This window comes from Balaenoptera musculus, chromosome 13 (genome assembly GCF_009873245.2).
Source record: "Balaenoptera musculus isolate JJ_BM4_2016_0621 chromosome 13, mBalMus1.pri.v3, whole genome shotgun sequence".
NCBI lineage: Eukaryota > Metazoa > Chordata > Mammalia > Artiodactyla > Balaenopteridae > Balaenoptera > Balaenoptera musculus.
The window spans coordinates 9,833,904-9,859,723 of NC_045797.1; the positions used below are offsets into that span (position 1 = coordinate 9,833,904).

At 55.0% G+C, this 25,820-nt stretch overlaps 2 protein-coding genes across 2 annotated transcripts; both read left to right on the forward strand.

Annotated features, from left to right (window-relative positions):
- Positions 1-1,510: 1,510 nt before the first annotated feature.
- Positions 1,511-3,849, forward strand: DUSP2 (dual specificity phosphatase 2). Its single transcript, XM_036873274.1, has 4 exons — positions 1,511-1,989; positions 2,077-2,189; positions 2,623-2,842; positions 2,960-3,849. The coding sequence occupies exons 1-4, from the start codon at positions 1,602-1,604 to the stop codon at positions 3,172-3,174; spliced, it is 936 nt and encodes a 311-aa protein (XP_036729169.1). The 5' UTR covers positions 1,511-1,601; the 3' UTR covers positions 3,175-3,849.
- A 3,537-nt stretch (positions 3,850-7,386) lies between these two features.
- Positions 7,387-22,399, forward strand: ASTL (astacin like metalloendopeptidase). Its single transcript, XM_036873775.1, has 9 exons — positions 7,387-7,438; positions 8,137-8,262; positions 10,236-10,297; positions 11,889-11,979; positions 12,419-12,536; positions 13,289-13,470; positions 16,190-16,271; positions 16,366-16,520; positions 22,068-22,399. The coding sequence occupies exons 1-9, from the start codon at positions 7,387-7,389 to the stop codon at positions 22,397-22,399; spliced, it is 1,200 nt and encodes a 399-aa protein (XP_036729670.1).
- Positions 22,400-25,820: the final 3,421 nt, after the last annotated feature.

Below are 25,820 nucleotides of genomic sequence, written 5' to 3' on the forward strand. Positions count from 1 at the left end.
TCCCTCGCAGCACACACAAGCTACCAGCTCTGTCTCCAGCAACAGATGATGCTCCAACACACACACACAGACACATCAACACACCACGGGGAAGAGTTTACAGTTTACAATCCAAGTGGAGGGCTTGGGGGTCCATGACGGGTCCTAGTGGTAGCCCTCCAAGACAGTCTGGACCTAGGGGTCTGCAGTAGGGCTGGAAGGGTCTTACAAAGGGCACAGAGTAGTGACTCAGGGGAGTGGGAGCCTAGGGGGTTGGGTTCTAAAATCCCATGCAGCTAAGGCGGGGATGGGGGTGGCTCCCACTCCAGGGCACTGTCCCCACGTACCTGAATGTCCCTGCTTCGGAGGAGTTCAGCTGCCAACATCTCTTGCTCCAGTGCAGGGGCCCAGGTCCCCCCACACACACCTGGGGCTCACCACATCCGGCCCCAGGGCTGGCAGCTGAGTTGGGGGCAGGCAGAAGGGATGCGGATTAACTAGCTTCCCAGTCTTACGGTCATCGCCTTGCTCCAGTCCAGTCCTGGGTCCCTGCTGTCCAGGGGGTCCGCTGCAGGCCTAGGGAGGACGTGGCGGGGGGAGTGGGGGAGGCAGATTCTGGTAGTTCTTCTCCCTCTTCCCCTTGGTGAGGCTCCTGAAATTCCCACAAGGCCCCAAGGAGAGCCCAGCAGCGTCAGCAAAGTTCCCCTTCAGAGCTGGCCTGTGACTTCGGGAAGTGCTTCACCCTGGGCCCCTGGGGTTTCCCTGGGCTTCAGGGGAAGAAGCCCTTGTCCCACTAATAACTGGAAAGTCGTCCCGGGCCCCCCGCCTCCCCCCATGCCAAGGCCCAGACGTCCTCCTCATGCCAGTGCTCAGGGTCTTGGGCTCAGAGGACATTCTGGGCACTGAGCAGCTGCAAAACCCCGAGTGGTGGTCTCAGCCATGAAATGGGGGAGGGGGAGGGGAAATAAAGCCCCTCCGGCCCAGGGTCTCTAAGCAGAAGAGAAAAGGTACATCAAAGCACGGCTCCCCATCCTCCAGTGCGGAAATCATCCGTGGCAACAGACAGAAGTCAATTTTTGTTGTAGCAGATTCCTAGGAGGGGGGAAACCCTGGGAGGTTAAGGGAACAGGGAAAAGGGAGAGGAAGCAGGGCGAGGGGCACCACGGGCTCCGAGGTCTCCGGGGATGCGTACCTGTATCTATCTGAGTAGCCGGGTGCCCGAGGACCGAGCGGCGCGAAGCAGGTCCAGGGGTGGGAGCGCTCAGGAAGAGTCCTGGGGCGCAAAGGTGGGAGGTGGGCGTTTGGCCAAACACCTTCCCTTCAGAGCTGGTGCCCGGCTTCCTCTCCCAGTGCACCCCCTCCCCCAGAGCCGGTCCCAGTCCCGGGCCCGCCCAGCCTGCGCCCCGCCTGAGGCCGCGGGGGCGGCGCCGACGCCTTCCTGCTTTGCCCTTATATGGTGACCCGGGAGGCCGGCCCACGGCTACTTAAGCCCCAGCGCTGGACAGAGCGCCCGGAACAGACGGTTCGGGCAGCGCGGCAGCCCGGAGCGCTCGCGGGGAGAGGGGGAAGGAGAGGAAGAGGTGCGGGAAGAGGGGAGAGGAGGCTGCACGGGGTCGGCAGACATGGGGCTGGAGGCGGCGAGAGAGTTGGACTGCACGGCGCTGGGCGCGCTGCTGCGGGAGCCGCGGGAGGCTGAGCGCACGCTGCTGCTCGACTGTCGCCCCTTCCTGGCCTTCTGCCGCCGCCACGTGCGCGCCGCGCGGCCGGTGCCCTGGAACGCGCTGCTGCGGCGCCGCGCGCGCGGTACCCCCGCCGCCGCCCTCGCCTGCCTGCTGCCTGACCGCGCGCTGCGGGCGCGCCTGGCCCGCGGGGAGCTGGCGCGGGCCGTGGTGCTGGACGAGGGCAGCGCCTCGGTGGCAGAGATCCAGCCCGACGGCCCGGCCCACGCGCTGCTTGCCGCGCTGCTGCACGAGACCCGCGCCGGACCCACCGCCGTGTGCTTCCTGCCGGGTGAGCGCCGGCCCGCCCTCGTTCCCCGCCCCGTCCCCGACCCCCGCCGGGCCCTTCCGGCTAACCGTGTCTTGGTCCTCCTTGCAGGAGGCTTCGACAGCTTTCAAGCCTGCTGCCCCGATCTGTGCTCTGAGTCCCCCGGCCCCGCGATGCCGCCCGAAAACAGCCGCTCCGACCCCAGGGCTCCCTCGTATGACCAGGTGAGTTGAGATCAGGGCTCCTTGTCAGTGTCATGCAGGGTAGGCGCCTCTGGGGAAGGATTCTGTCCATGTCCACGGTCACCTAGGGGTGTGTGTGTGTGTGTGTGTGTGTGTGTGTGTTTCCGCCCCCAAATGGGAGCACACCTTTGTGTGTGCCTGGCGGGCGTTGCTGGTGTGCATCTCTGTGAGTCTGCCTATGTCCTGTGAGCAGCATCCTTTGGGGGTTTGAGGGGAATGTGTGTATCTTTGTGTGTGTATCTCTGTATGTCCCCCTGGGTCCTCCTGGTATTCCGGAGTCTGATCCTTAGGCAGGGATCCCTGGCTAAGAGCTCCTCTTGCCTGGGCCAGTCTGCCCTGTCTCTGTCCCGCTGGTGTTCAAGCCCTCCAGGCCTGGGCTGAGACCTCACCACTGTCCCTTCCCCTTCCCGTGCAGGGTGGCCCTGTGGAGATCTTGCCCTACCTGTACCTGGGCAGCTGCAGCCACTCGTCGGACCTGCAGGGGCTGCAGGCTTGCGGCATCACAGCCGTCCTCAACGTCTCAGCCAGTTGCCCCAACCACTTCGAGGGCCTGCTGCGCTACAAGAGCATCCCGGTGGAGGACAATCAGATGGTGGAGATCAGCGCCTGGTTCCAGGAGGCCATTGGCTTCATTGGTAAGAGGCGGGCCTCAGCCCCAGGGCCTGGTGGAGCCCCAGGGGAAGGGGCTGGGGCACCTGTCTCCTTCCCTGCCCACCTTCCCGTCTGACCCCCCTCGCCCATTTCCCTTGCAGACTCGGTGAAGAACAGCGGAGGCCGGGTGCTGGTGCACTGCCAGGCGGGCATCTCGCGCTCCGCCACCATCTGCCTGGCGTACCTGATACAGAGTCACCGCGTGAGGCTGGACGAGGCCTTCGACTTTGTTAAGCAACGCCGGGGAGTCATCTCCCCCAACTTCGGTTTCATGGGGCAGCTGCTGCAGTTTGAGACTCAGGTGCTCTGTCACTGAGGCTGGGTCCCACCATGCTGGCTCCCCCCCCAGGGCGGAGGCACACAGAGCTGCCTGATTCCTGGGGACAGTGGGGGCCCCGGTTCCCCACTGTCCCCCTCACCTCAGGGAGATCTGCCTCTTCCTTGGCGTTCAAAAAGCCCCCAGGTGGGCACGCTGGATGCAGGGATGCTGGACTTTCTCACCTGGTGCTCTTCTGCTGGGGGTTTGAGGGCCGCCCGTCATTCCTCATTCCGGAAGGAGGATGGAGGGCGTGTCTGCTTCCCTCCTCCCCTGTCCTCTGACAGAAACCAACTGGACTCTACACCCATGACTCCCACTGGTCCGATCACCGTGTTGGAGCCCTTGGCAGCCTGAGGGCTCTAAGGAACAAGCTGTGACAACCAGGAGCCCTGCGTGTGGGGTGGTCCACGCCAGGGCCTGGAGCCTGAGCCCTGTGTGGGGCTCGGGGAAGTGATGCGGATGCTGTGTCTGGACCTCTTGCTTGCGTGTGTACGTGAGCGTTTCACGCCTGTGTTGGCGCTGGAAACATATTTGTGTTCAACTGACATTTAACACTCCCTCCCCCCACTTCCTCCCAGCCCTGTGGGCGGGGGTGGGAAACTTAGCACTTTATATTTATACGGAACATTGAGGTTGAGGATGTGTCAATAAAATATTATTTTGTTTGAGAAACAACTTCTCAAGTGTCTGATGTCAAGTCAGTGCCTGGGGAAGTGCTCAAAAGCTGTTGCTTTTCTTTTTTTGATAAATTTATTTATTTATTTATTTTTGGCTGCGTTGGGTCTTCGTTGCTGTGCGCGGGCTTTCTTTAGTTGCGGCGGGCGGGGGCTACTCTTTGTTGCGACGCACGGGCTTCTCATCGCGGTGGCTTCTCTTGTTGTGGAGCACGGGCTCTAGGCGTGCGGGCTTCAGCAGTTGTGGCACACGGGCTTAGCTGTTCCGCGGCATGTGGGATCCTCCCGGACCAGGGCTCGAACCCGTGTCCCCTACATTGGCAGGCGGATTCCTAACCACTGCACCACCAGGGAAGTCCCCCAAAGCTGTTTCTTAATCAGACCTTCCCTTCCCTTGTGTGGCGGGGTCTGGGAAATGGAAGGAGGAAGGTGCGGGGGTGACCTCACCGCGCAGCCCGGTCCTCCCTGTGCTGGTGTCCTTTCCTAGGCAGCCTTCTGTCTCCAGAGCTGAAAGTGATGGTTTCTGGGAGGCTGGCTCCAGCCTTATTCCAGTTACCAGCTTTGGTCCTGTTGGGGAGAAGACTGTGTTTACCATTCAGAGCTGGACTCAGCACTGCCCTGGTCAGACCCCACTACATTTTTGGAGCATGTGGATGGACGTGTGTGTGTGTGTGTGTGTGTGTGTGCAGCCACGTGTGTGGCTCTTCCTCTGGGCGTGGGTGTCTGTTCTTGGCCTGCACACACCTATGTGTCCCGGATGTTCCTACATGCCTGCATGTCTGCATGTGCCCGTGCGTGTGGCTTCCCTGGGCTGTGTGTGACGTGTGCCCACGTTGGGGCAGTGCAGCCTGTCACCTCTTCTCCCACACCTCCGGGCTGGGTCCCCAGGTCTCAGAATGCCTGTCCCTGCCGGGGGTCATGGCAGCCCCTGAGCCAGAGCTCCTTGCTGTCCCCAGAAAGCATGTGGCCTGGTGTCTGGTACGGAGGACAGGTCACCTGGGATGGGCTTAGTTGTTTTTCACACCCATCAACTACCGTGTCTTCACTGAACATTGGTTACGTGGCCAGCGTGGACCGCCGATGAGACATGGGCCCAGCCTGAGCCAGACGTGGAGGGTGCTGGAAAGGGGGTGCTGTGATTTGCCCGAGAGCAGGGGGTGCTGAGGCCCTCGGGGACAGCTCAGTGAGGGCGGCTCCCGCATCAGCCTCCTCTCTGATGCTCCCAGCCGCTCGGAGTGTCATCTGGCTAACTCTATTTTGTCCTTCCAAACTCGGTGCAGGCGTCACCCCTGCAGAACGGCGACTCTTGCTCCGGGTGTTCTGAGTGGCTGGCAGGGCACACCTGAGCGGGGCAGTGTAGTTTGACAGTTAGGGGGCCTGTTTGGCTTTACCTCTCTGTGTTTTAGTTTCCTTGTCTGTAAAATGGGGTTTTGTCATTAGCTCCCACCTCTTAGGGTGGTGTTGAGAGTTACTCCAGTCAATCCAGATAAAGGCTTAGCCCAGAAATGTTAGTTACTGAAGGTCCGAGAAGCGAAGGTTTTCAGGTGTGTAGTTGTGCACCTCGACCAGCCTGGCCGCTGGTGAGGGCAGGGCCTGTGGTCTGCTTGGCCCTGTGCCCGGAGTCTGGCGGGGGTGAGTGCCCACTCCACACGGCCGAATGAGGGACGAAGCCTGCCCGCTGTGCCTTGTTTCCTCTGCTCTGGGGGTGGGTGAGGTGCTCCCTGGCGGGGACTGAGCAGAGCTAGGGGTTGTTATCAGGGCTTCTGCAGGCCCTGAGTGGGTCTGTCTGGACCTGTCCACAAGGCCCACACCCAGCTCGGGGAGGGTGGGGGGCATCTGGGGCCCTGAGTCATCGGAGCCTTCCCGCCCCCCAGCTACTTCTCACACGAAACAGGACTGGTGGCTGAGGCTGCTGCCCACCGCCCCTTGCCCCTGCCTCATCGCATCCTGTCTCCACCCCACCACTGCACCCTCCCCTCCCTGTGTTTTTAAGTTGGCCTTTCAAGCAAACTGCGTTTCTTTCCCTTCTTTTCTTTCCCTCCCTCCCTCCCTTCCTTTTAAATTTATTTATTAGAATTTTAAAACTTGTGGTAAAAAATATGTAACAAAATGTACCATCTGTACCATTTTTAAGTGTGCACTTCAGTAACATTAAGTGTGTTCGCTCACATTATTGTGAAACAGATCTCCAGAACTTTTCCGTCTTGCAGAATTGAAACTGTACCCATTAGACAACAACTCCCCATTTCCCCCTCCTTCAGCTCCTGGCAACCACTGTTCCACCATCTGCCTCTGAATCTGACTTCTCCAGATAGCCCATGTAAATGGACTCATACACCATTTGTCCGGTTGTGATTGGCTTATTTCACTGAGCACAATGCCCTCAAGACAAACTGCCTTTCTTAACTACGAATCTGTTTCTCTACCCGAGCAGGGTGATTATGATTATGATTGTTTTACCGAGCACTCATCCGAAGCAGTCAGCTCTGTCCATCCCTACGAATGTTAACACCCTTCCTGGGCAGCTGGGCCACCTGTCTTCATCACATTCTCCCCATGATTCCGACCCCTACCTTTTGAGAAACACTGGATTCCAGCCAGGGCAAGATGCCGAGCGACCTCGGCTCTGTCGTTTCCCTTCACCGGACGTTGGAGGGGAAGGTGTCCCCAGATCCTTCAACTCCAGGATTTAAATCCAGGTGGGCACTTGGTGACCAGGCTCCGAGGATGGGCCTTTTGAGAGGCCAAGGGGTACAGACGAGGGGGAATATGGGTAAGGAGCTTTAATTCCTGCACCTGTGAAACGGGGATAAAATGCTGACTTTGTAAGGCTGCTGTGGGAGTGACAGGGGTAGCACCCACGTGAGGGTCTAGGTGTCCAGAAGCTCCACTTTTCCACAAGGCAGGCTTCTCTGGGGGCGCTGGTTGTCCCTGGAGTTCAGTTTGTGAGTTTCACTGCTCCCTGCTCTTGTGATTGTTTACTGTTCTGTATGTATACTACAATAAAAGCGTATAAAAACGTAGTGACATTTTCCTCCTTCCACAGTCAGACTGGGGGCGCCTCAGGGTCTCAGGTAGTCTTCCCCACGTCTGAGCACAGGGCAGGGGCAGGAAAGGGGCCTCCCCAGGTTTGAGGATGAGGTTCCACCCAGCACTGCCGGCTCTCACTTTTCTGCGACGTTTCTCTGCCCCCTGGTGGTGGGAGGGGACCTGCGAAGAGATACACCCCCAAGTGGGACCCCCCGCAGGGTGCCTAGCGCGTGGCTCCTCCCCACCCTCTCGCCCACTTCAGCCCAGCCGGGAAGGATCTGACCAGGGTCCGGAAGGCTCGGGCCTGGGCTGGGAGGCCAAGCCCAGATAGGAGAGGGCGGGGCTGCAGGTGGGGTTGGTTGGGAGGGGCTGCAGGTGAGGGCTGGAAACGCTTCTATTTAAGGGGGGGGGAGCGTTGACCATAAGTTTGTAATTAGGCTGCCTCATCTCGTGGGAACTGGTGCTCCTGCTAGCTGAGGGGCCAGAGCGGCCCATCTCCGGCAGCATGAGCGGGCGAGGCCTCTGGCCACGGGTGCTAGCTCTGCTCTCTTTGCCGGGTAAGTGGTTCGCCTCGCCCTACTGCCCCTGGCGTTTTGGTTCTAGCCTGCGGAGTCCTGGGGGCGGCCAGAGGGCGTGGCTGGAGCCCGCAGAGGATGTGAATTGATCTGCATGGCTCAGAGAACGGGCTTCCAGGGATGTTCCTAGAAACCAGCTCCTGGGGGGCCCGGGGAGGACCTCCTGAGGACGCTGGGAGCAGAGGGCCTGCCTGGCAGGAGAGGGCAGGAGTGACACTCCAGGCGTTCACGCCCTGCTGGCCATGCCAGGCTTGCCCAGGCTGAGCCCATTTCCAGACCCCTGGGCTGACGAGGGGGGCAGGGGGCAGGGTCTGAGGCTAGCCCGCACCCAGCTGTCAGCGTTGGAGACTGAGGTCTGTCCCCATCTTCCTCCTTCTTGCTCCCTCCCCTGCCTCATACACACCCAGACTTCCCAGAGCCAGGGGCTGCCTTTTGAAGTCCAGTCTTGGTCCCGCTAAGGGAGCTCCTTCCTCAAAGTTGTTCAGGCTTCAGCAGCAGGTGGGGCTGACAGGGGAGGCCAGGAGGGCTCCCAGGACTCCCTCCTGGAGACCTATCTTTGTGAAGGGCCTGGGTCTTGCCGTCTGACACCCCACTCCCACCCCACCCCATGTCCTGTCATCCTGTGTCACCACTGGGGGCACTCTGGCCATCGTGCATATGTACCTGTGTGTCTGGGCCAGGTTTCATCCTAGGAGTGCCCTCGGCCTCTCGCTGCTCAGGAGTCTGTGGGACCAGATTCTCAGAAGACCTCACCCCTGAGGAGACCCAGACGTCTTGGGATAAGGACATCCCTGCGATTAACCAAGGTGAGGGCACTGTGTCTTCTCTTGGGGCTTGGGGTATGAAGTTGTCCGTGTGGCGTGTGAAAACTGTGCTGAATGCTCAGAGAGCAGAAGAAGCTGGGAGGAAATGAGCCGGCTTTCTTAGTGGGTCTTGGAGAGTAATGGCTCCACGGGCAGCTTCTCTTTTTTTTTTGAATTTTATTTATTTTTTATACAGCAGGTTCTTATTAGTTACCTATTTTATACGTACTGGTGTATATATGTCAATCCCAATCTCCCAATTCATCCCACCACCACCATCACGGGCAACTTCTTGAGTCTATTTTTCTGCATCTTCTCTACTGGGTTGTTACTTTTATAAGAAGGGGGAAAACCAGAGGTTTATAAAAAAAAATGGAGGGCCCCGTACTTTTATCAGGCCAGGTCTGGCGTTGAATAGAGTCATTAGTGGCTGTTTGGAAACAGGTCAGCCAACGGGTGCAGGATGACCTGCAGGTGTGAGGCGCTGGCGGGGGTGGGGGGGTGGGGGGGGGAGGTCCAAAGACCAGGAAGTGTGAGTCTCAGGCCTCCCTGCCTGGGGATTTCAGCTGAAGAATGAGAACGTATAGATAACCTGGGACAAAGCCGGTAGAAGTAAAGACTGGCGTTCAGAACGGGGTTGGGGGGTAAGGGGTAGGGGAGACCTTGCCGTAGGGGATGGGAATCTGCCGGATGTGGTCTGCCCCTCCCCTTCCTCTGTGGGAAGCTTGAGCAGGGCAGTTCGCCACCTTTCGGTCGCTGTGACTGGTTCTGGCCATCCTCAGACCAATCTGAGGCTTCCTTGGCGTTGCTTTCCAGCTGCTGTGGAGGGTTCTCTCTGCTAGGGCTGCTGGTGGCCCAGCTACCTGTGAGCCTAGTGTAGTACCGGCCATAAAGCCCTTTACCGGGAGGCTTACACCCTCCCCAGCTGCTGGGAATGTTGGCTGCTAAGGCCTCGCAGCTGGAGACCCTCAGCCAGGGATGCCTGGGAAGCTATGCCCTCCCCTGCCCAGGGCGGCCCAGCCACAGCGACTCATACAGGACGTGGGTCTGGCCCCATGCCTCCAGGTGGGATAAGTCTGTGGTGCCACTTGGGGTCCAGAGCTCCTATGGGGTCCGGCTGGGGCTCTTCCCCAGTGCTCTCCAGCTCTCCCTGCTCCCACCATCAATCACCTGCAGATGGCTCCCTGGCTCAGGCTCTGCTTCTGGGGAACCCAACCTCCAGGATGCCAGGCACTCTTCTAAGATTCCTGCTGGGGCTGATATCCTAGTAAAGAGGCTGTGGAGAGGGCTGCCAGCTGTGGCAGAAAACGAGGTTGGAGGGAGGGGGAGGGGGGAAGGGGAGGACAGGAGCCAGTACCCACCCTCCTATGGTGGTGCAGGCTGGCGTTTCTGTCACTTGCCACTGTAAGGGTCCTGAGTATCACACCGATGGGTAGAGGGTGAGGTGGGACGGGAGAGCCCAGGGCGTGTTCTGAGGAGTGTGGCTTGGGCTGGAGCGGAGGATGAAGACAGCTGGAAGAAATGGCATCTTCCTGAGAGCAGAGGGCCTCAGACGCAGGAGCTGGGACTGGATGTTTTTTTTTTTTTTTTTTGGCCACGCCATGGGCTCACATGCGGGATCTTAGTTCCCTGACCAGGGAGCGAACCCGTGCCCTCTGCAGTGGAAGCGTGAAGTCCTAACCACTGGACCACCAGGGAAGTCCCTGGACCTGGCTTGTGTGGATCTCAGGAGAAGTGCACCGTCTGAGCAGGGGAAGGGTGCGATCAGGCTGAGAAGCGTTGCACACGTTTGTAGACTGGGACCCAGGGGCTGTGTGACTTGCCTGAGGTCACTTGCCTGTGTGACGGCCTCAGAGCCCGAAGGAGGACAGACCCTGGGGTTGCTTGGCCTGGCAGCCAAGGTCTCTCCTGGGCCTGTCCTCGAGTCTGTGCTGTGGAGGGCATGGACCCACATGCACCCCTCCCTTCCTTCCCAGGGCTCATCCCAGAGGAAACCCCAGAGAGCAGCTTCCTCCTCGAGGGGGACATCCTCCGGCCGGTGAGTGTGAGCGTGCGTGCACACACGTGGGTGTAAATAACCTCACAGGTAGTGTCAGAGGCCTTTGAGTCCACCCCTTGGCATCACGGGGGGGTGACGTGTGAGGGATCCATCTTTGCTGCTCGTAGCTCTTCTTGCCAAAGTCAGAGCGAATGTTCTGTTAGGAATAAGCCAGCCTGAGGGAGGGTGACTTCTGGGGTGGTGGCAGCAGTCAGCCTGAGAGGGCTTCCTGAAGGAGGGGGTTTGGACCTTCAAGACCCAGCTTGCTACCCTACCCGGGGGAGGTGCTCAGGGAGTATCGGGACAAAGGAAGAGGTAAGCACAGGTTGGCAGAGTGGCTGGTGGGGCTATAGGGAGGTGTTTGTGGGGAACATCGGGGGTGGGAGCGATGGTCTCGGGACGACGGAACAAGAAGTAACACAGAAACCATCCTGCCCAGGGGTGGGGGCAGGCTCAGAAAGGGAGAAGCCTGGATGGGAATCGGGGCGACTTGCATTGCCATCTTTTAGGAGACACTTGCCTAAATTGGGGCGAGGGTGGGCAGAAGTCTCCGGAATAGGACAGTGGCCTGGTGTGAGCAAGGTCTGAGGCTGTCCACTGATGGCACAGCATAAGGCTGGGCCGAAGACTGAAGGCCAGCCTGGGGCAGGGCGGGAACCCCCGGGGCAGCGCAAGGCCCCTGTTCCCAGTTACCCAGTGAGTGCCGGAGGTAAAAGCAGGATCCAGTAAAACCTTTGGTACCAGTGGGGCAGGACGTGCTGGGGTGCTCTGAAGCCCAGGCTTCAGAGTTGGCAGAAGAATAAAGAAAGTTGCTAAGGCCATGGGTGTTGCCTTAGAATCAGCCCGAGGAGGACCGTGTCCCCATCTTCCCACCTGCAGGTTCAGAGGAGCTCTGTGGGCTGCTGTGCTCCAGGAAGGAGCGGGGTCGGGGGGGGCTGCTGGTGGAGCTGAGCCCCTCTGAACTAGGCCCCCTGGGGTGCTGGGATTCCTAGCCAGCCTCTTCCTTTTTTTAAATAATTTTGCTTGTGGCCTTTTTTCAAGTTTATTTATTTATTTTTAGCTGTGTTGGGTCTTCGTTTCTGTGCGAGGACTTTTTCTAGTTGCAGCAAGCGGGGGCCACTCTTCATCGCGGTGCGCGGGCCTTTCACTATCGCGGCCTCTCCTGTTGCGGAGCACAGGCTCCAGACGCGCAGGCTCAGCAATTGTGGCTCACGGGCCTGGTTGCTCCGCGGCATGTGGGATCTTCCCAGACCAGGGCTCGAACCCGTGTCCCCTGCATTGGCAGGCAGATTCTCAACCACTGCGCTACCAGGGAGGCCCCAGCCTCTTCCTTTTGTCTTGTTTCTCTTCTTGATAGAATAAGTTGTAAGTTCTATGTTATGTAGAAGAAAGGGTTGTGCTGTGCGTCGTAACTCACGGAGCTGGCCCTCTGACTTCCCATCTTCTATCCCACTTCTAATGACCAGCCACCCTCATGTTCCCAGGGGGGTCTGCTGCTCACATCTTTTGGGCTCCCATGGCTGGAGGTGTGGCACGCTTGGGGGCGGGAAGCTTGGCTGACCTGGGTCCCTGAGCCGCCCTCTCTCCTCAGAGTCCTTTCCGGCTGTTCTCGGCGACCAACAACAAGTGGCCCAAGAACGGCGGCGTAGTGGAGGTCCCCTTCCTGCTCTCCAGCAAGTATGGTGAGTGAGCCAGCCCCTCATTCCCAATGCAGCCCAGGCTCCTCTCTGGGTTTTTGTTCCCTCTTCCCCTGTATCTCTGCGCCCCTTCTACCGCTACCACCCAAGTAGCCCTTCTACCAGAAGCGCTTCTATCCCTGCTGGCCCCTGAGCTGGGAGGTTAAAATCCTGGAGGAGCTGATGGGAAAGGTACATCTAGGGACTGTCTGATCCATTTCAAGACCAAATGGTCCAGAGGACAGTGATCTGCCCAAGGTCGCACAGCCAGGGTCTGTCTGGAACCCTGCTTCCTTCTCCCCACACCAACGCACTGCCCTTTCTAGATATTCCATTTTGGGGGAGTGATCTGAAGCTTGGTTCCCTCCCCAAGTGCAGACTTCCAAGGGGCTGCGAGGGCTCTAGCGGCTGCGCTGGGGCGTCAGCCAGGGTGTCTCCTCTCCAGATAAGCCCAGCCGCCAAGTCATCCTGGAGGCGTTTGCTGAGTTTGAACGCTTCACGTGCATCAGGTTTGTTGCCTACGAGGGCCAGAGGGACTTCATTTCCATCGTCCCCATGTCTGGGTAAGTGCTTCCGGGTATGTGTGCAAGTGTGTGTACTCGTGCATGTGCACGGTGAGAGCCACAGCTGTCTTCAGTTCAGCCTGGAATTAACAAAGCTGTTGTCAAAAACCTGTGTCTGGGCCTCTGTCCCGGGTCCAGAGTACCCCTGCCCATCTGAGTGGTTTACCCAGTGCGAGCTGGACCTACAGATACTCAGGGCAGGAGGTGGAGGAGACGTGGGCAAGGAGGTGCTCGACTCTCCTTTAAAGAGCCCTCAGCTCCATCTCTGGGGAGATTTTGTGGCCTGGGGAGTGAGTGCAGGTTTCATGAGACAGACCTGGCCTCCGATCTGGGTTCCACAGTGCAGGAACCAGGTGACTCTGGAAAGCCCCCTAACTTCTGAGCCCCTTCTGCCTTCTGTCTGAAATGGGGGTGATGGCAATACTGCGTTCCTAGCTTGCTAGGGGCCTAAGAGAATGTGGGTGAGAGCTTTGACTTGGGGCTCCCCACGTCCGGACATTCACATAACGAGCTGCTTCCGTCATCCACGTTAGTATCGGCTCCCACCAACACCTTGCAGTGCAGGCTGGAAAGGGGGTTCGCAGAGGGCCAGGCAGTAAGGGGACTTGGGGCCAGCAGGCTCGGGACTAGAGCCCAGGATGGGGACTAGCTGTTGGTGCCCACTTATCCCAGGTCTTGGGAGGAGGGGTGAGGGTCCTGGGTCTGCGGATTCTCTGGGCTGGTGCCCACCCAGCACTCTCACGGCCCTGCAGGTGCTTCTCGAGCATAGGATGCAGTGGAGGGATGCAAGTGGTATCCCTGGGGCCCAGCTGTCTCCAGAGGGGCCTGGGCATCGTCCTGCACGAGCTCATGCACGTGCTGGGCTTCTGGCACGAGCATTCGCGAGCCGACCGGGACCGCTACATCCGTGTCAACTGGAATGAGATCCTCCCAGGTGAGCCGGATTATGAAAGGCCAGGCTAGGCCAGGGGGTGGGGGTGGGGGGGTGGGAGAGGTAGTCCTGCTGGGAGAAGGTGGCAGGAGGCATGGTCCAGGCCTGAGGAGTTGCCCGGCTATTTGGGAGTGGTCGTCCATCTTCCCCACTCCCTGCCTGTCTCCCATGGGGAAGGTGGGGTTCCTGCTTGCCTCCGAGACCTGGAGAATAGTCCAGATGCTGCAGCTCTGGGCCCTGAGCCTTCACTGCCACCCACAGTTACCCTGAGCTAGGGCAGCGATTTGCTCTGTGCCTCGTTTCTCTTCACGGACACTGGCAGTTACCTGGGGATGGAGTTGATGGTCTTAGGAATCTTGCTCACTCATACTCAACCAGCTGCCCCTCATGCTCTGGACACTGCTGTGTGGAGTCGGGGCAGAGACCGTGTTCCAGCTGGGGCGCTGAGCTGAGACAGAAGTCCTGGAGGTAGTGGGCCAAGTGTCAGACGCAAGAGGCGCAGGGCAGCCCTGTGGGGCTCGGTGTGTGTGAGACGGGTGCTGATGGGCACCTGGGACAGAAAGTACAGGGAGGCCAGGCTGTAAAAGGTGGCAGTGGGAAAGCTGAGGCTGGTCTGGGGAGTGGGCCACTGCACTGAATGCCAGGGAGCAGCAGCTGGGTGTGGGGTATGGTGCCGGGGATCTGACTCCAGCAATGCGGGGACCCGACTCCAGCAATGCGGGGACCCTGACCTTTGGCAGAGGGGGACATCCTGCTGCAGGAGGTGAGGGGAGTCCAGACAATTGCTTCGAGAGGGAGGGGAGCAGAGGAGGTAAGTGATGACTTGGGTTTGGGGGTATGGAAACAGAAGAAGGTTTGGAAGGCTTCCTGTAAGCGGAGGCTTCTGGGGTGAGCGCCTTTGCTGCTGCTGTGGGGTTAGCCAGGTGAAATGGTCAGGGGTGGAGCCCAAGATGCATGCATGGACGCCCCCTCCACCCCAAGAAGGGGATGGGAAGATGGGTGGCACCTCTCAGGGGGACGGAGGTTGGAGCTTGAGATCAGAGATTAGTCTAGGGAAGTGGGGAGGAGACAGTGACACCATAGCCTGAAAATAGACTCTAATCCTTTTAAGTGCTCATGGAGGGACTTCCCTGGTGGCCCAGTGGTTAGGACCCTGCGCTTCCACTCCAGGGGCACGGGTTCAATCCCTGGTTATGGTGCGACCAAAAAAAAAAAAGCTTAAGTGCTCATGGAATTCTGGTAAAAACTTATGATAGCCATAAGAACTTCAAATTTGAAAAAGTAGAGTTAATACAAACATTTTGATCATGATGTAAAAAGTAGAAACTAATAATAAATCAAAATGAAAAACTTTATCCAACTGGAAATTAAAATTTAAAAACCAACAAACCTTTCTTTTAGCTATGAAGTAAAAGAAATTGCAGGAATTCTTAAAACATGAAAACACATTAGAACCAATGGTTCATAGCTAAAGCAATGCACAGGGAAAACGTGTAGACAAATACATCAATAAACATAGAGAACAAATTAGGCATTTCAATCCAAGTTAAGAAAAAAATGAAAGCAGGAGGGAATTACTGAAGGTAAAAGCAGAAATTAATGAGTTAGAAAACAAACAGCACTAATAAACTGAAAAGCTGTTTTGCTTTTGTTTCTTAACAATAAAACAAGTTAAACACCAGCTACCCTAATGGAAAAAATTGCTTAAAAATGGACAAAAATGAGAATACATTTGTACTTAGTTAATATGTACAGAACAAACTGCTAAAATATGCAAACTAATAACAGTAATTAACTGGAGGTGGGGAGGCGGGGACTCAGGAGGGGGATGGAGTGGGAGATTTATTATGAATCTTAACGTTTTCTGATTTTTGAACCAGATGAATCTATTGTCTATTAAAATTATGTTTAATAACTTAAAGGTTTTTAAAAGGAAGAACTAAGCCCTCTACTGGGCAGGTGTTTTCAGGCAGGTGATGGGATGTAAAGGGGTTGGAATTCCATTTTAGTGGTAAGGAGGCTGCTGGTGACCATGGGTGGGCGTGAAGGTGGCTGGCTGGGCCTGGGGGGTTTGGAGGGCGCAGCTCTTCTTTCAGAGGTTCACTGTGAGGGGCAGGAGTTGAGGGAGGGAACCTAGCCCCTCCCAGGCCTGGAGGAGCCAAGTGACAGGGAGAAGCAGTTGCTCTGGCCGATGGCGAAGGGCTGGACTCCACACCTGGGGGTGGGGGTAGGGTGCGGGTGCTGTTGGCCCGAGGCAGGGAGAGCAGGTGGCTTTGCTTCTGGGAACGGGATATCCCCACCGCAAGTGATGGGCTCAAGGGCCTCTAAGGCTGGGGTGGGGAGTAGGCACTTTATGTCGCCGGTAGGGGGCGTCCAAGACACTCTGAGCAGCGTGTGACTTCGTGGAAGCTGCAGGTCGTATAAAGATAGTCTCATACAAGGTGAGCTTGAGAGGAGGAGAAAGAGGTGGAGAGAAGTCTTAGGAGGCGATGGCGGGCCAGCCACCAAGTCCCTGTGCTTGCACATCAGCTGGTGCAGGTCTGGAACCCTCCCAGGGCACGGAGGAGACAGGGATCAGGGATCAATGGCGGGGGTGGGGAGATGCACATCTGGCTGTAGTTTTGGACCCCTAGGCTCAGGTAGGTTGTACATTTCCAGAAAGCCCCTATCGCCTACCCTTCCTCCCCTGGCCCTCTTCCCACATCGCCAAGTATTTTTTCAGGCTTTGAAATGAACTTCATCAAATCTCGGAGCAGCAACATGCTGGTGCCCTATGACTACTCGTCAGTGATGCACTATGGGAGGTGAGGAGCCCCTTTCTTTGCTTCCTTCCCTCTGCGCTGCCATGCCAGCTCCTGCCGTGGTCTGGACTCAGGCCCCTGCCTGCTTGGGTTTCAGGCTCGCCTTCAGCCGGCGCGGGATGCCCACCATCACGCCACTCTGGGCCTCCAGCGTCCAAATTGGCCAGCGATGGAACCTGAGCACCTCTGACATCGCACGGGTCCTCAGGTTTTATGACTGCAGCCCGCTTGGCCATGACCCCCGTGCAAAAGGTGAGTGACGGGACAGAGTGATTTGGGGAGCCAACGAAGGCTCCTGTGTTGAGGTGTTGTCAGCGAGGGTCGAGTGCTAGGAGGTGAGGCTGTAGAGGTGAGCAGGGGCAGATCACCAGGGCCTCACCACAGGAGATGCAGAAAAAGCACGTGAAAAAATTAACCCTCACTGACGATTATAAAACTGTTAGATATAGGAATAGAGGTCACTTTCTTAACTTTAACGTACTTACCAAAAACTCAGAGCAAAACTCATTTTTAATGTCAAAACATTAAAATTGGGACCAAGACAAGTTTTTCCACTATTGTCCCATCTATTCAACAATGTAGTGAAAGTCTTAGCCATTGTGGTATGACAAAATTAAAAGTCTGAGGTTCGGGAAGGAAGCAAAAATTGCCACTATTCATAGATGACTACATTGAAAGTAGCAATCTATAAACAAATTACTAGAACTAATAAGAATTTTAAAAAGTAAATATAATCAATATATAGAAATCAGTTTTATTTCTGTATGTCAATAGTTAGAAAACATAATTCTTAAAGATACCGTTATAATAGTGAAGATAAAGCCCTAAGGAGTAAATCTGACAGAAGCTATATAAAACTTTTATGGAAAAAAACCTTATTATAATCATTAAAGAATACTTAAGTAAATACAGAGATGTATCATATTAAAAGGAAGACAATATAAAAATGTAATTCTCTACTGATCTACAGACTCAATAAATTCCCGCTGAAAATCCCAATAAGTTTGGAGATCTTGACAAGTGAGTCTAAAATCTGTATTAAAAACGCAAAAGGCCAATAATAGCCCAGACACTCCTGAAGAGAAAAAAGTGGAGGGACTGCCCTGGCAGACATGAAGTTATGTAGATTATAAAATGTCTTTATATATATAAATATATAGCATGTAAATGTATAAATGCATATATTCATATATGTACACAGAATGTATATAAAATACCTTTATATAAACGTGTAGCATTGGTACAAGCGTAGATAATTGCCCACTGAAACAGAATGGAGAGTTCAGAAATGAATCCTCCTCAGAAGTGGACACTTGATAAAGGGGAATTGATCACTAGGGAAAGAATAGGGTAGCCATTAAATAGCTCTAAAGACAACTAGTTATCCATTTTATTTTCTTATTATTTTTAAAAACTTTATTTATTTATTTTTGGCCGTGTTGGGTCTTTGTTGCTGTGCGTGGGCTTTCTCTAGTTGCGGCGAGCAGGGGCTACTCTTTGTTGCCATGCGCCGGCTTCTCATTGCAGTGGCTTCTCTTGTTGCAGAGCACGGGCTCTAGGTGCGTGGGCTTCAGTAGTTGTGGCACACGGGCTTCAGTAGTTGTGGCTCGTGGGCTCTAGAATGCAGGCTCAGTAGTTGTGGTGCACAGGCTCAGTAGTTGTGGCTCGCGGGCTCTAGAGCGCAGGCTCAGTAGTTGTGGTGCACGGGCTTAGTTGCTCCACCACATGTGGGATCTTCCCGGACCAGGGCTCGAACCTGTGTCCCCTGAATTGGCAGGTGGATTCTTAACCACTGTGCCACGAGGGAAGTCCCTAGTTATTCATTTAAAAAAATGAATTCCTAATTCATCATGCACAGAAATTCTAGTTGTATACAAGACTTCCATGTAAACCAAAAAAAACTCTGTAACTTTTTAGAAGAAAATATAGTAAAATGTCTTCATGACCTTGGAATAGGTAAGGATTTTTTCATATAAGACAGGCAACATGAGACAAAGCTGGAAAAATTAAAAAATCCAACTACATTGATCATAATAAATACTATTTATTAAAAGACATAAAAGTGAAAATACAAGTTACAGATCAGAAGAGAATTTTTGTAACTAATTGTACTCAAAGTATATAAAAAAAAAAACTTTTAGAACTTAGTAAGAAAAAAACCCACAAAGTAGAAAAATGGGCAAGAGACTTAACAAGCAATTCACAGAAGAAACCAAATTGGGAAACACAAGATATTCAACATCATTAATAATTGGGGAAATGCAAATAAAGACCACAGTACCTTTTTATACCCCCTAAATTGGTAGAAATTTAAAAGTCAGATACTACCAAATACTAATAAGAATATGAAGCAATGATAACATTCATACTCTGCTATAAGAGTGTAAATCGCTGCAACCACTTTGGAATACAATCTGATATCTTATGAAGTTGAAGTGTATATACCCCATGACCCTACTCCTAGGTCTTGTTGCATGTGTGTACCCCCAACTCCAGCCATAGGCAATCACTAATCTACATCCTGTTTCTATAGTTTTGCCTACTCTGGACATTTCATATAAATGGAATCATACAGTATGTGATCTTTTGTGACTGGCTTCCTCACTTAGCATCATGTTTTCAAGGTTCATCCATGTTGTCGTGTGTATCAGTACAGTTGACCCTTGGTCACCGTGGATTAGGGGTGCTGACCCTCGTGCAGTCAGATCTGCCTATAACTTTACAGTCAGTCCTCCGCATCCTTGGATACACCAACCATGTATCGTGTAGTACTGCAGAATATTTTACTGGAAAAAAAAAATCCATGTATAAGTGGACCCATGCAGTTCAAACCTGTGTTGTTCAAGGGTCAGCTATACTTCATTCATTTTTGTTGTTGAATGATATACCACATTTTGTTTATCCATTTATCAAAGGATATTTGGGTTATTTCTACTTTTAGGCTATTATGAATAATGGTACTGTGAACATTCATGTATAAGATTTTATGTGGACATATATTTTCTTTTCCTTCGGATATATACTTAGGAGTGGAATATCTGGGTCCTTTGGTGACTCCATATTTAACTGCTAAATTGTTTTCCAAATTGGCTGCACTATTTTTCATTTCTACCAGCAACGTATGAAGGTTCCACTTTCGGCAAGCCCATGTCAACACTTATTCTTCTGATTATAACCACCGCAAGTGGGTGTGAAGTGATATCTCATTGTAGTTTTTTTTTTTTTTTAATTTTATTTATTTATTTGGCTGTGCTTGGTGTTCGTTGCAGCATGGGGGATCTTCGCTGCTGTGTGTGGGCTCTTTTTATTTGCGGTGTGCGGGCTCTTAGTTGTAGCATGCGGGATCTAGTTCCCTGACCAGGGATCGAATCTGGGCCCCCTGCATTGGGAGCGCAGAGTCTTAACCACTGGACCACCAAGGAAGTCCCTCATTGTAGTTTTGATTTGCATTTCCCTAATGACTTTGAACATCTCTTTACATGCTTATCAGTCATCTGTATATTTTTGGAAAAATGTCTGTTCAACTCTTTTGCCCGTTTTTCAGTTGGGTTGTCTTTTACTGGTGAGTTGTAGGAGTTCTTTATATATTCCAGATACATGTTCCTTTTCAGATATATCATTTGGAAATATTTCCTCACATGTTATAGTTTAACTTTCTAGATGGTGTCCTTTGAATATAGACATTTAAAATTTTGATGTGAAGTCCAACTTATCTATTCTTTTATCACTGTATTTTTGGTGTCATATCTAAGAAGGACTTGCCTAACTCGAGGTCATGTAGATTTAATCCTATGTATTTTGCATGTGACTATCTAGCTCCAGCATCATTTCGTAGACTATTCTTTCCTATGTATAATATCAAACATTACATACCTTTTTAAAAATTAAAGGAGACGTGGCAAGAGCTTTGTGGGTAACTATCTGAGGCTTGACTAACATGAGGAACAGAATTGAGAGGTGGCTAGAAGGGGTCATGGGTCAATGGAAAGTTTATCAAGATGGTGGACACACAGCAAGTTTGGATACTGAAATAATGACCCAGTGGAGAAGAGGGAATGGATTCGGGGGGGTGTGGGCAGAAAAATATCTAGAACATTCAGGGAGGAGTTGCTCTTGTTGGGAGCTGGGGAGCTTCCTTGGACCTAATGGGAAGGAAGAAGATGGGATCAGATCCGAGTTCACATGCAGATCTTTTTTTTTTTTTTTTTTTAAATTTATTTTATTTATTTATTTTTGGCTGCGTTGGGTCTTCGTTGCTGTGTGTGGGCCTTCTCTAGTTGCAGCGAGCGGGGGCTACTCTTTGTTGTTTTGGTGGCTTCTCTTGTTGCGGAGCGCGGGCAGTAGGCACGCGGGATCCAGTAGTTGTGGCATGCGGGCTCAGCAGTTATGGCTCGTGGGCTCTAGAGCACAGGCTCAGCAGTTGTGGCTCACGGGCCTAGTTGCTCCGCGGCATGTGGGATCCTCCCGGGCCAGGGCTCGAACCCGCGTCCCCTGCATTGGCAGGCAGATTCTCAACCACTGTGCCACCAGGGAAGCCCCACATGCAGATCTTGATGTGCAGATGAGGGGCTCCGTTCCAGGCTTTGACGGCATAAAGAGTGAGGTGAGGTCTCCAGCCGAGAGGCTGGGGAGAAGAGGATGGATGTGAAGGAAAAGGTGTGGAGCTGCTGACTGGAGAGCAGGAGAGGAAACCCGTGAGAGACACATGGCCGGGCCACGGCTGGTGCTGGGCTGCTGGCAGAGGCGTGGTGCAGGTTAGTCACCTGGTCCTCTAGGACTGGGGTGTTGTGGGCAGCTCTGACAGAGGGCGAGGCGCCTGGGCATGTCTCCAAGGGAGGGGCTGCACCGAGGGCTGTGGAAGCCATGCCAGGTGAGGAGAGGGGTTTGGAAGTGAGGAGGTTGTGGAGCAAGAAGAAGGGGTTCGGGGGCTCAGCGGGGCTGAAGGATCGTGATACTGAAGCGAGTGGGCTGGAAGTAAAGGAGGCGGCCGTCAGAGGGTGGGCAGCCGGGACCCGTGACTTTAGCGGGTGTGGTCTTGGCAGGTGCAGGCAGGGACTGGGCTGTGAAGTCACTGGTTGAAGCATGTCAGCTCAGATTGGTCAGTGTCCTTGCACGGAAGATACGGCTCATCGGGAAGCCTTTGGTGGGTGGGCAGGGTTGACAGGGATGAGGGCAGTGCTGAAGGGGGGATGGGGCCGACTGGCCAGATCACTTGGGCCTGAAATGAAGAGTCTTACAAAGCAGCCGGTGGCAGCCAGCTATGGTCCGGGCGGGGCAGTGAAGGGCCAGCAAGACCCACCCCACTGAGCGCGCGGGCCTGGTGGTGCTCACGTGTGTCCTGCTGGCGCCCTGGGTTTGGGCGTAGCTGCAAGTGTAGGAAAGGTTCTGGAATAGGCCTCGGATATGGGTGAGAGGTGAGGTGTTGCCCTGTACAGAGCAGCCCCGGGTGGTCTGGGTGACGAGGGCTGCAATGCTAGATCTGGGGTTTGACCATCAGAGCAGCCGGGGGTGTGGGTGGGAGGTCATGGAAGATCCCAGTGGCCTGACCTTCTGCTGGTGACCTCTGGGGCCAAGCGGGGAGGGAGTGGGATGGCTCTGTGGTCCTCGTCTCTAAGGGGCAGTTGGGAGTTAGGGTCTCGAAGGCATTGGGCAGTAGCATAGCAGGAGCATGGCGGGTTGTCGCATCCCGTGAGCTGAGGTCTAGGTCACTGTGGCCGAGGCTGAAGGGGGCTCTGGCTCTTGCAGCTGCCATACACTGCCTCTCCGTGATTCTGGGGTAACCAGTCTTTCCTCCTCTAGGGCTCCAGACCCACAGTGATGGTAGGAGCCCCACTCCCGCCTCTAGACCATACCTGCAGCAGCTCCTGAAGGCACTGTTGGCAGAATCCAGGAGCCCTGACCCCGGTGGCTTCGGGGCTGAAGAGAGCCCACGTGTGTGGAAGGCCCCCGCCCTGAGGAGTTCTGGTGTGGACGCCTCTGCAAGGCCCCCCCAGCCCCCAGCTTCTTCCCTAAGGTCAAGGCCTGGAGCAGTGGTTCCTGGCATTGCCCTGGAGCAGTCCTGGCAGGCCCAAGTGCCCGCTGTACCCCCAGACTCATCTCTAGAAGCAGAAGACCAGCCAGCAATCGTCTAGGCTATTCTGGGGAACCCTGCTCTGCCAGGAGCCCGTGCACCCAGAAAACGCTTCATAAGGACACCCAGAGGTCAAGCCTCTGGCTTCTGCCCCCAAGTGGGGAGGGCGTTCTATGCTCAGGGTGGCCAGGTTGTATAACCCTTGGCCCCTCTAGGCAGCACCCCTGTCTTCCAGCCCCTCTGGCTACCCTGTCTAAGGCCCAAGCCTATCCCTCTGCCCCTTCCTTCCCTGTCATGCTCCCCCAAGAGCTCCTGGGGACAGCGGGACCCTCTAGGTCTGTCGGGGGAAGGCAGGCCTGCCGGGGGATCCCTGACTCTGCCTGCTGCCATCTCCTGCCCCAGCCCTGGGGGAGTCTGGGAATGGGAGATGACCTCTCCAGGGCTCTAGGGCAGGGATCTGGAGGGGTGGTCCTCCCTGAAGGCCCCTGGGAGCCCTCCTGTAGTTGAGGCCCAGCCCCCCCGCATGGGCTGAGGGTTCCTCTCCCTCTCCCTTGGGTCGGCCTTGGGGGAGGGGCACCCAGTGGCTGGGACCCTGGGAGCAGCCTCGCTCCCTGACGTCTGAGTGCTGGGAATGTGGCTCTGCAGTCAAGCCTCCAGCCCTGCCCTCCAGGAGGCTTTCAGAGCCCAACTTCCTCCCCTGCCGCCCAGGGAGACAAAGAGGTGGCAGCCCTCCAGGACTGCACGTGGGAAACGGCCAGAACACAAGGACCCTGAAGTCAGGACCCAAAGCTGCTGTCACTCTGCATTGCTGTCTCTGGGAACCTGGTCTCTATCCGACATCCGCCCCGCCCCTCCCGGGGACTTGGCCCGAGGAGGCCCTGGAAGGTGGGAAGGGGCTGTCGGGTTCCCCTGCTGGTCTGCCTTCAGCCAAGCCCGCTCCTCATTGGCTCCTGGCCTCCCCGGTGAGGGCTGTTCTCGGGGCAAAGGAAGTCTCCAGAGATGCCAGTGAGCAAGCTGGGAGCCCCCCAGTGGTGCTGTCCTTGGGGCCCGCTTGGGGTAGAAGGGAAGCAGGAGCCCGTGCCCGTCCCAGTGGGACCAGGTCCCTCAGGTGTCTTGGGAAAAGGTAGAAATAAAGTTGGGAACTTGCTCCAGGAGTCTGGTGCTGACTACCTCATACCCGAGTGCCTTGAACCCTCCCGATTGCCCTGGGACCTTCAGGTGGTGAGACCCATATTCCAGAGGAGGGAAGAGACTCAGGGAAGCAAATGGTTGTGCCCAGGGGAACACGGCTGTGCAGCCGTGCAGGGCTGAGGCGTGCCCTCTGCCAACCTCTTCACTGTGTCAGGGGACCTGGAGCCCCTGTCCTCAGTCTATCTTGGGTTTCAGTCTTGAGTCAAGGATTTTCTGAGACTGAACATGGGCCTGATCTCAGGTGTCAGTGTCAGGGAAGGATCGTGGTTGGGGGTGCTCTCCCTAGTCTTGCTCCCAAACGTGGGACGCGGGGTATCAGAGTTTAGAGTTTGGGAGCAGAGGCTCTGGCCACGGCAGGGTGACCGCTCCCCTGGGAGATTCCCAAGCAAAGACTTTGGGCCAACCCTAGGATAGAGACAGTACACATACCCATTTCTCAGAAATAAGTGGGGCTGTATCACGACCTGTGGGTCTCTGAATAGCCAAGCCAGGCCTCTGATACGCAGCTGGGGCTTCTTGGTGGCCACGCTGGGTCAGAGGAAGTGATGTGCTTTGTGTGCTGTGAGGCCCTCCCAGCTCAGAGGCTGCCTCCATTAAGATGTGGCTTTTGATCTCGGACTCTGGGTTCTCCAGGGAGGGAGGTGGGGCTGGCTGATCCTGATGGCTCACGGGGAAGACTGCTTACTCTCTCTTTGGGGGTGATCAGGGACAAAGCCGTCCTTGTCCTCTCCTTCCCTATCACTACAGAGCCCATGCCCCAGGCCAGCTCTGGGCCCAGGCCTGTTCCATGAGCCCCATCCTGCCTGTGATGGTCCAGCCCTGGTCCAGCCCCTGGAGCCCCAGCATGGAGGGTGCGATATGTATGGGGCCCTGGGGTGTCAACCAGAGCCCGGTGGATAGCTGCCACCTCCCAGGGTCTACAGCCTATTCTCCAATCCCCAACCACACAGCTATGTGGGCTCGCTCATCAATTTATTCATTCATGCAACACACATCTATTGAATTTAGGTGCCAGGCAGGCTCTGTTATAGGCACTGGGAATAACTTGGGAAACAAGGCATGTTTTCTATTCTCAGTTTATTCGGTGACAGGGAGAGGGATGGACAGTAAACAGGCAAATAAAGCATCTGGGATTGATAAGTGATGGGGGAGGGCGAGCATTTCTATAGGTTGTTGGCATTTCACCTGAGACCTGAACGGCGGGAGGCTGCTACCCTGGGAACATCCAGGGAAAGAGCAGCCAGTGCAGAGGCCCTGAGGCAGGAAGAAGCAAGGTGTGTCAGGCCAGTGCGAATGGGATGTGTGTGCGTGGATGGGGGGGGGAGACAGGAAGGGCCTGGTCAGCCAGAAAGGGAAGGTTTTCTTTCACGAGCAACAGGGAGCAGCTGCTGGAAGGTTTTAAGGAAGGGTGTGACAAGATCTGATTTAAAATTTAAAAAGTCATGCCGGATACTACCTGGAAAACGAATTGGAATGGGGAAGAACAGCTGATAGCCACTGCAGTTGTGCAAGTGAAAGTGATGGGGGTCATGGAAAGGGGTAGAAGTGGGTGCTTTGGGAGTATGTTTTGGAGGTTGAGGCAAGCGCACTTGCGGTTGGATGTAGGGAGTGAGGGCATCTCAGCAGTGAGAACTGAGGGGGGAGACCTGGTTCAGGGGAAGTGGGCGTGTGAAGTCTGAGGCTACTAGATGTCAAATGGGTGGGTCAGGGAGTGTGTGGGCTGAGTGAGCCTGAAGTTCAGGGCAGGGGATACTTTGGAGAGTCATCAGCATCCAGGTGGGCGCCAGGGGCTGGATGAAATTACCCAAGAAGAGTTCAGGTGCAAAAGAAAAGGATCCCAGGACTGAACCGGCGCTGCATCACTCTGTGCACGGTTTCTTAGCCTTAACAGCATTTCGTGACTGATGAGTCTTCACTGTGTGTGTGGGGCGGTGTCCTGGACCTTGTAAGATGTTTGGTAGCATCTTTGGCCTCTACCCGCTAGATGCCAGTAGCTACCCCCTTCCTCCTGTGGTTAAAGTCAAAAATGTCTGCAGACGTTGCCAAATGTCCCTGGGAAGGGGCAAAAATCACTCTGTGAGAATCACTGATTTAGGATTTGGGAGAAGGAAAGGAAACTGAGGAGTGGCCCGTGAGGAGGGAGCAGAGTGACCCCCAGAAAGGGTCCATCGTATAAAACGCTGCTGAGAAACAGAGCAAGACTCAGGAGCCTGGCACTTGGTGGCGTGGAGTCACAAATGACCCACCAGGAGCAGATTCAGTGGAGGGTGGGGTGCAGATGCCCTACAAGG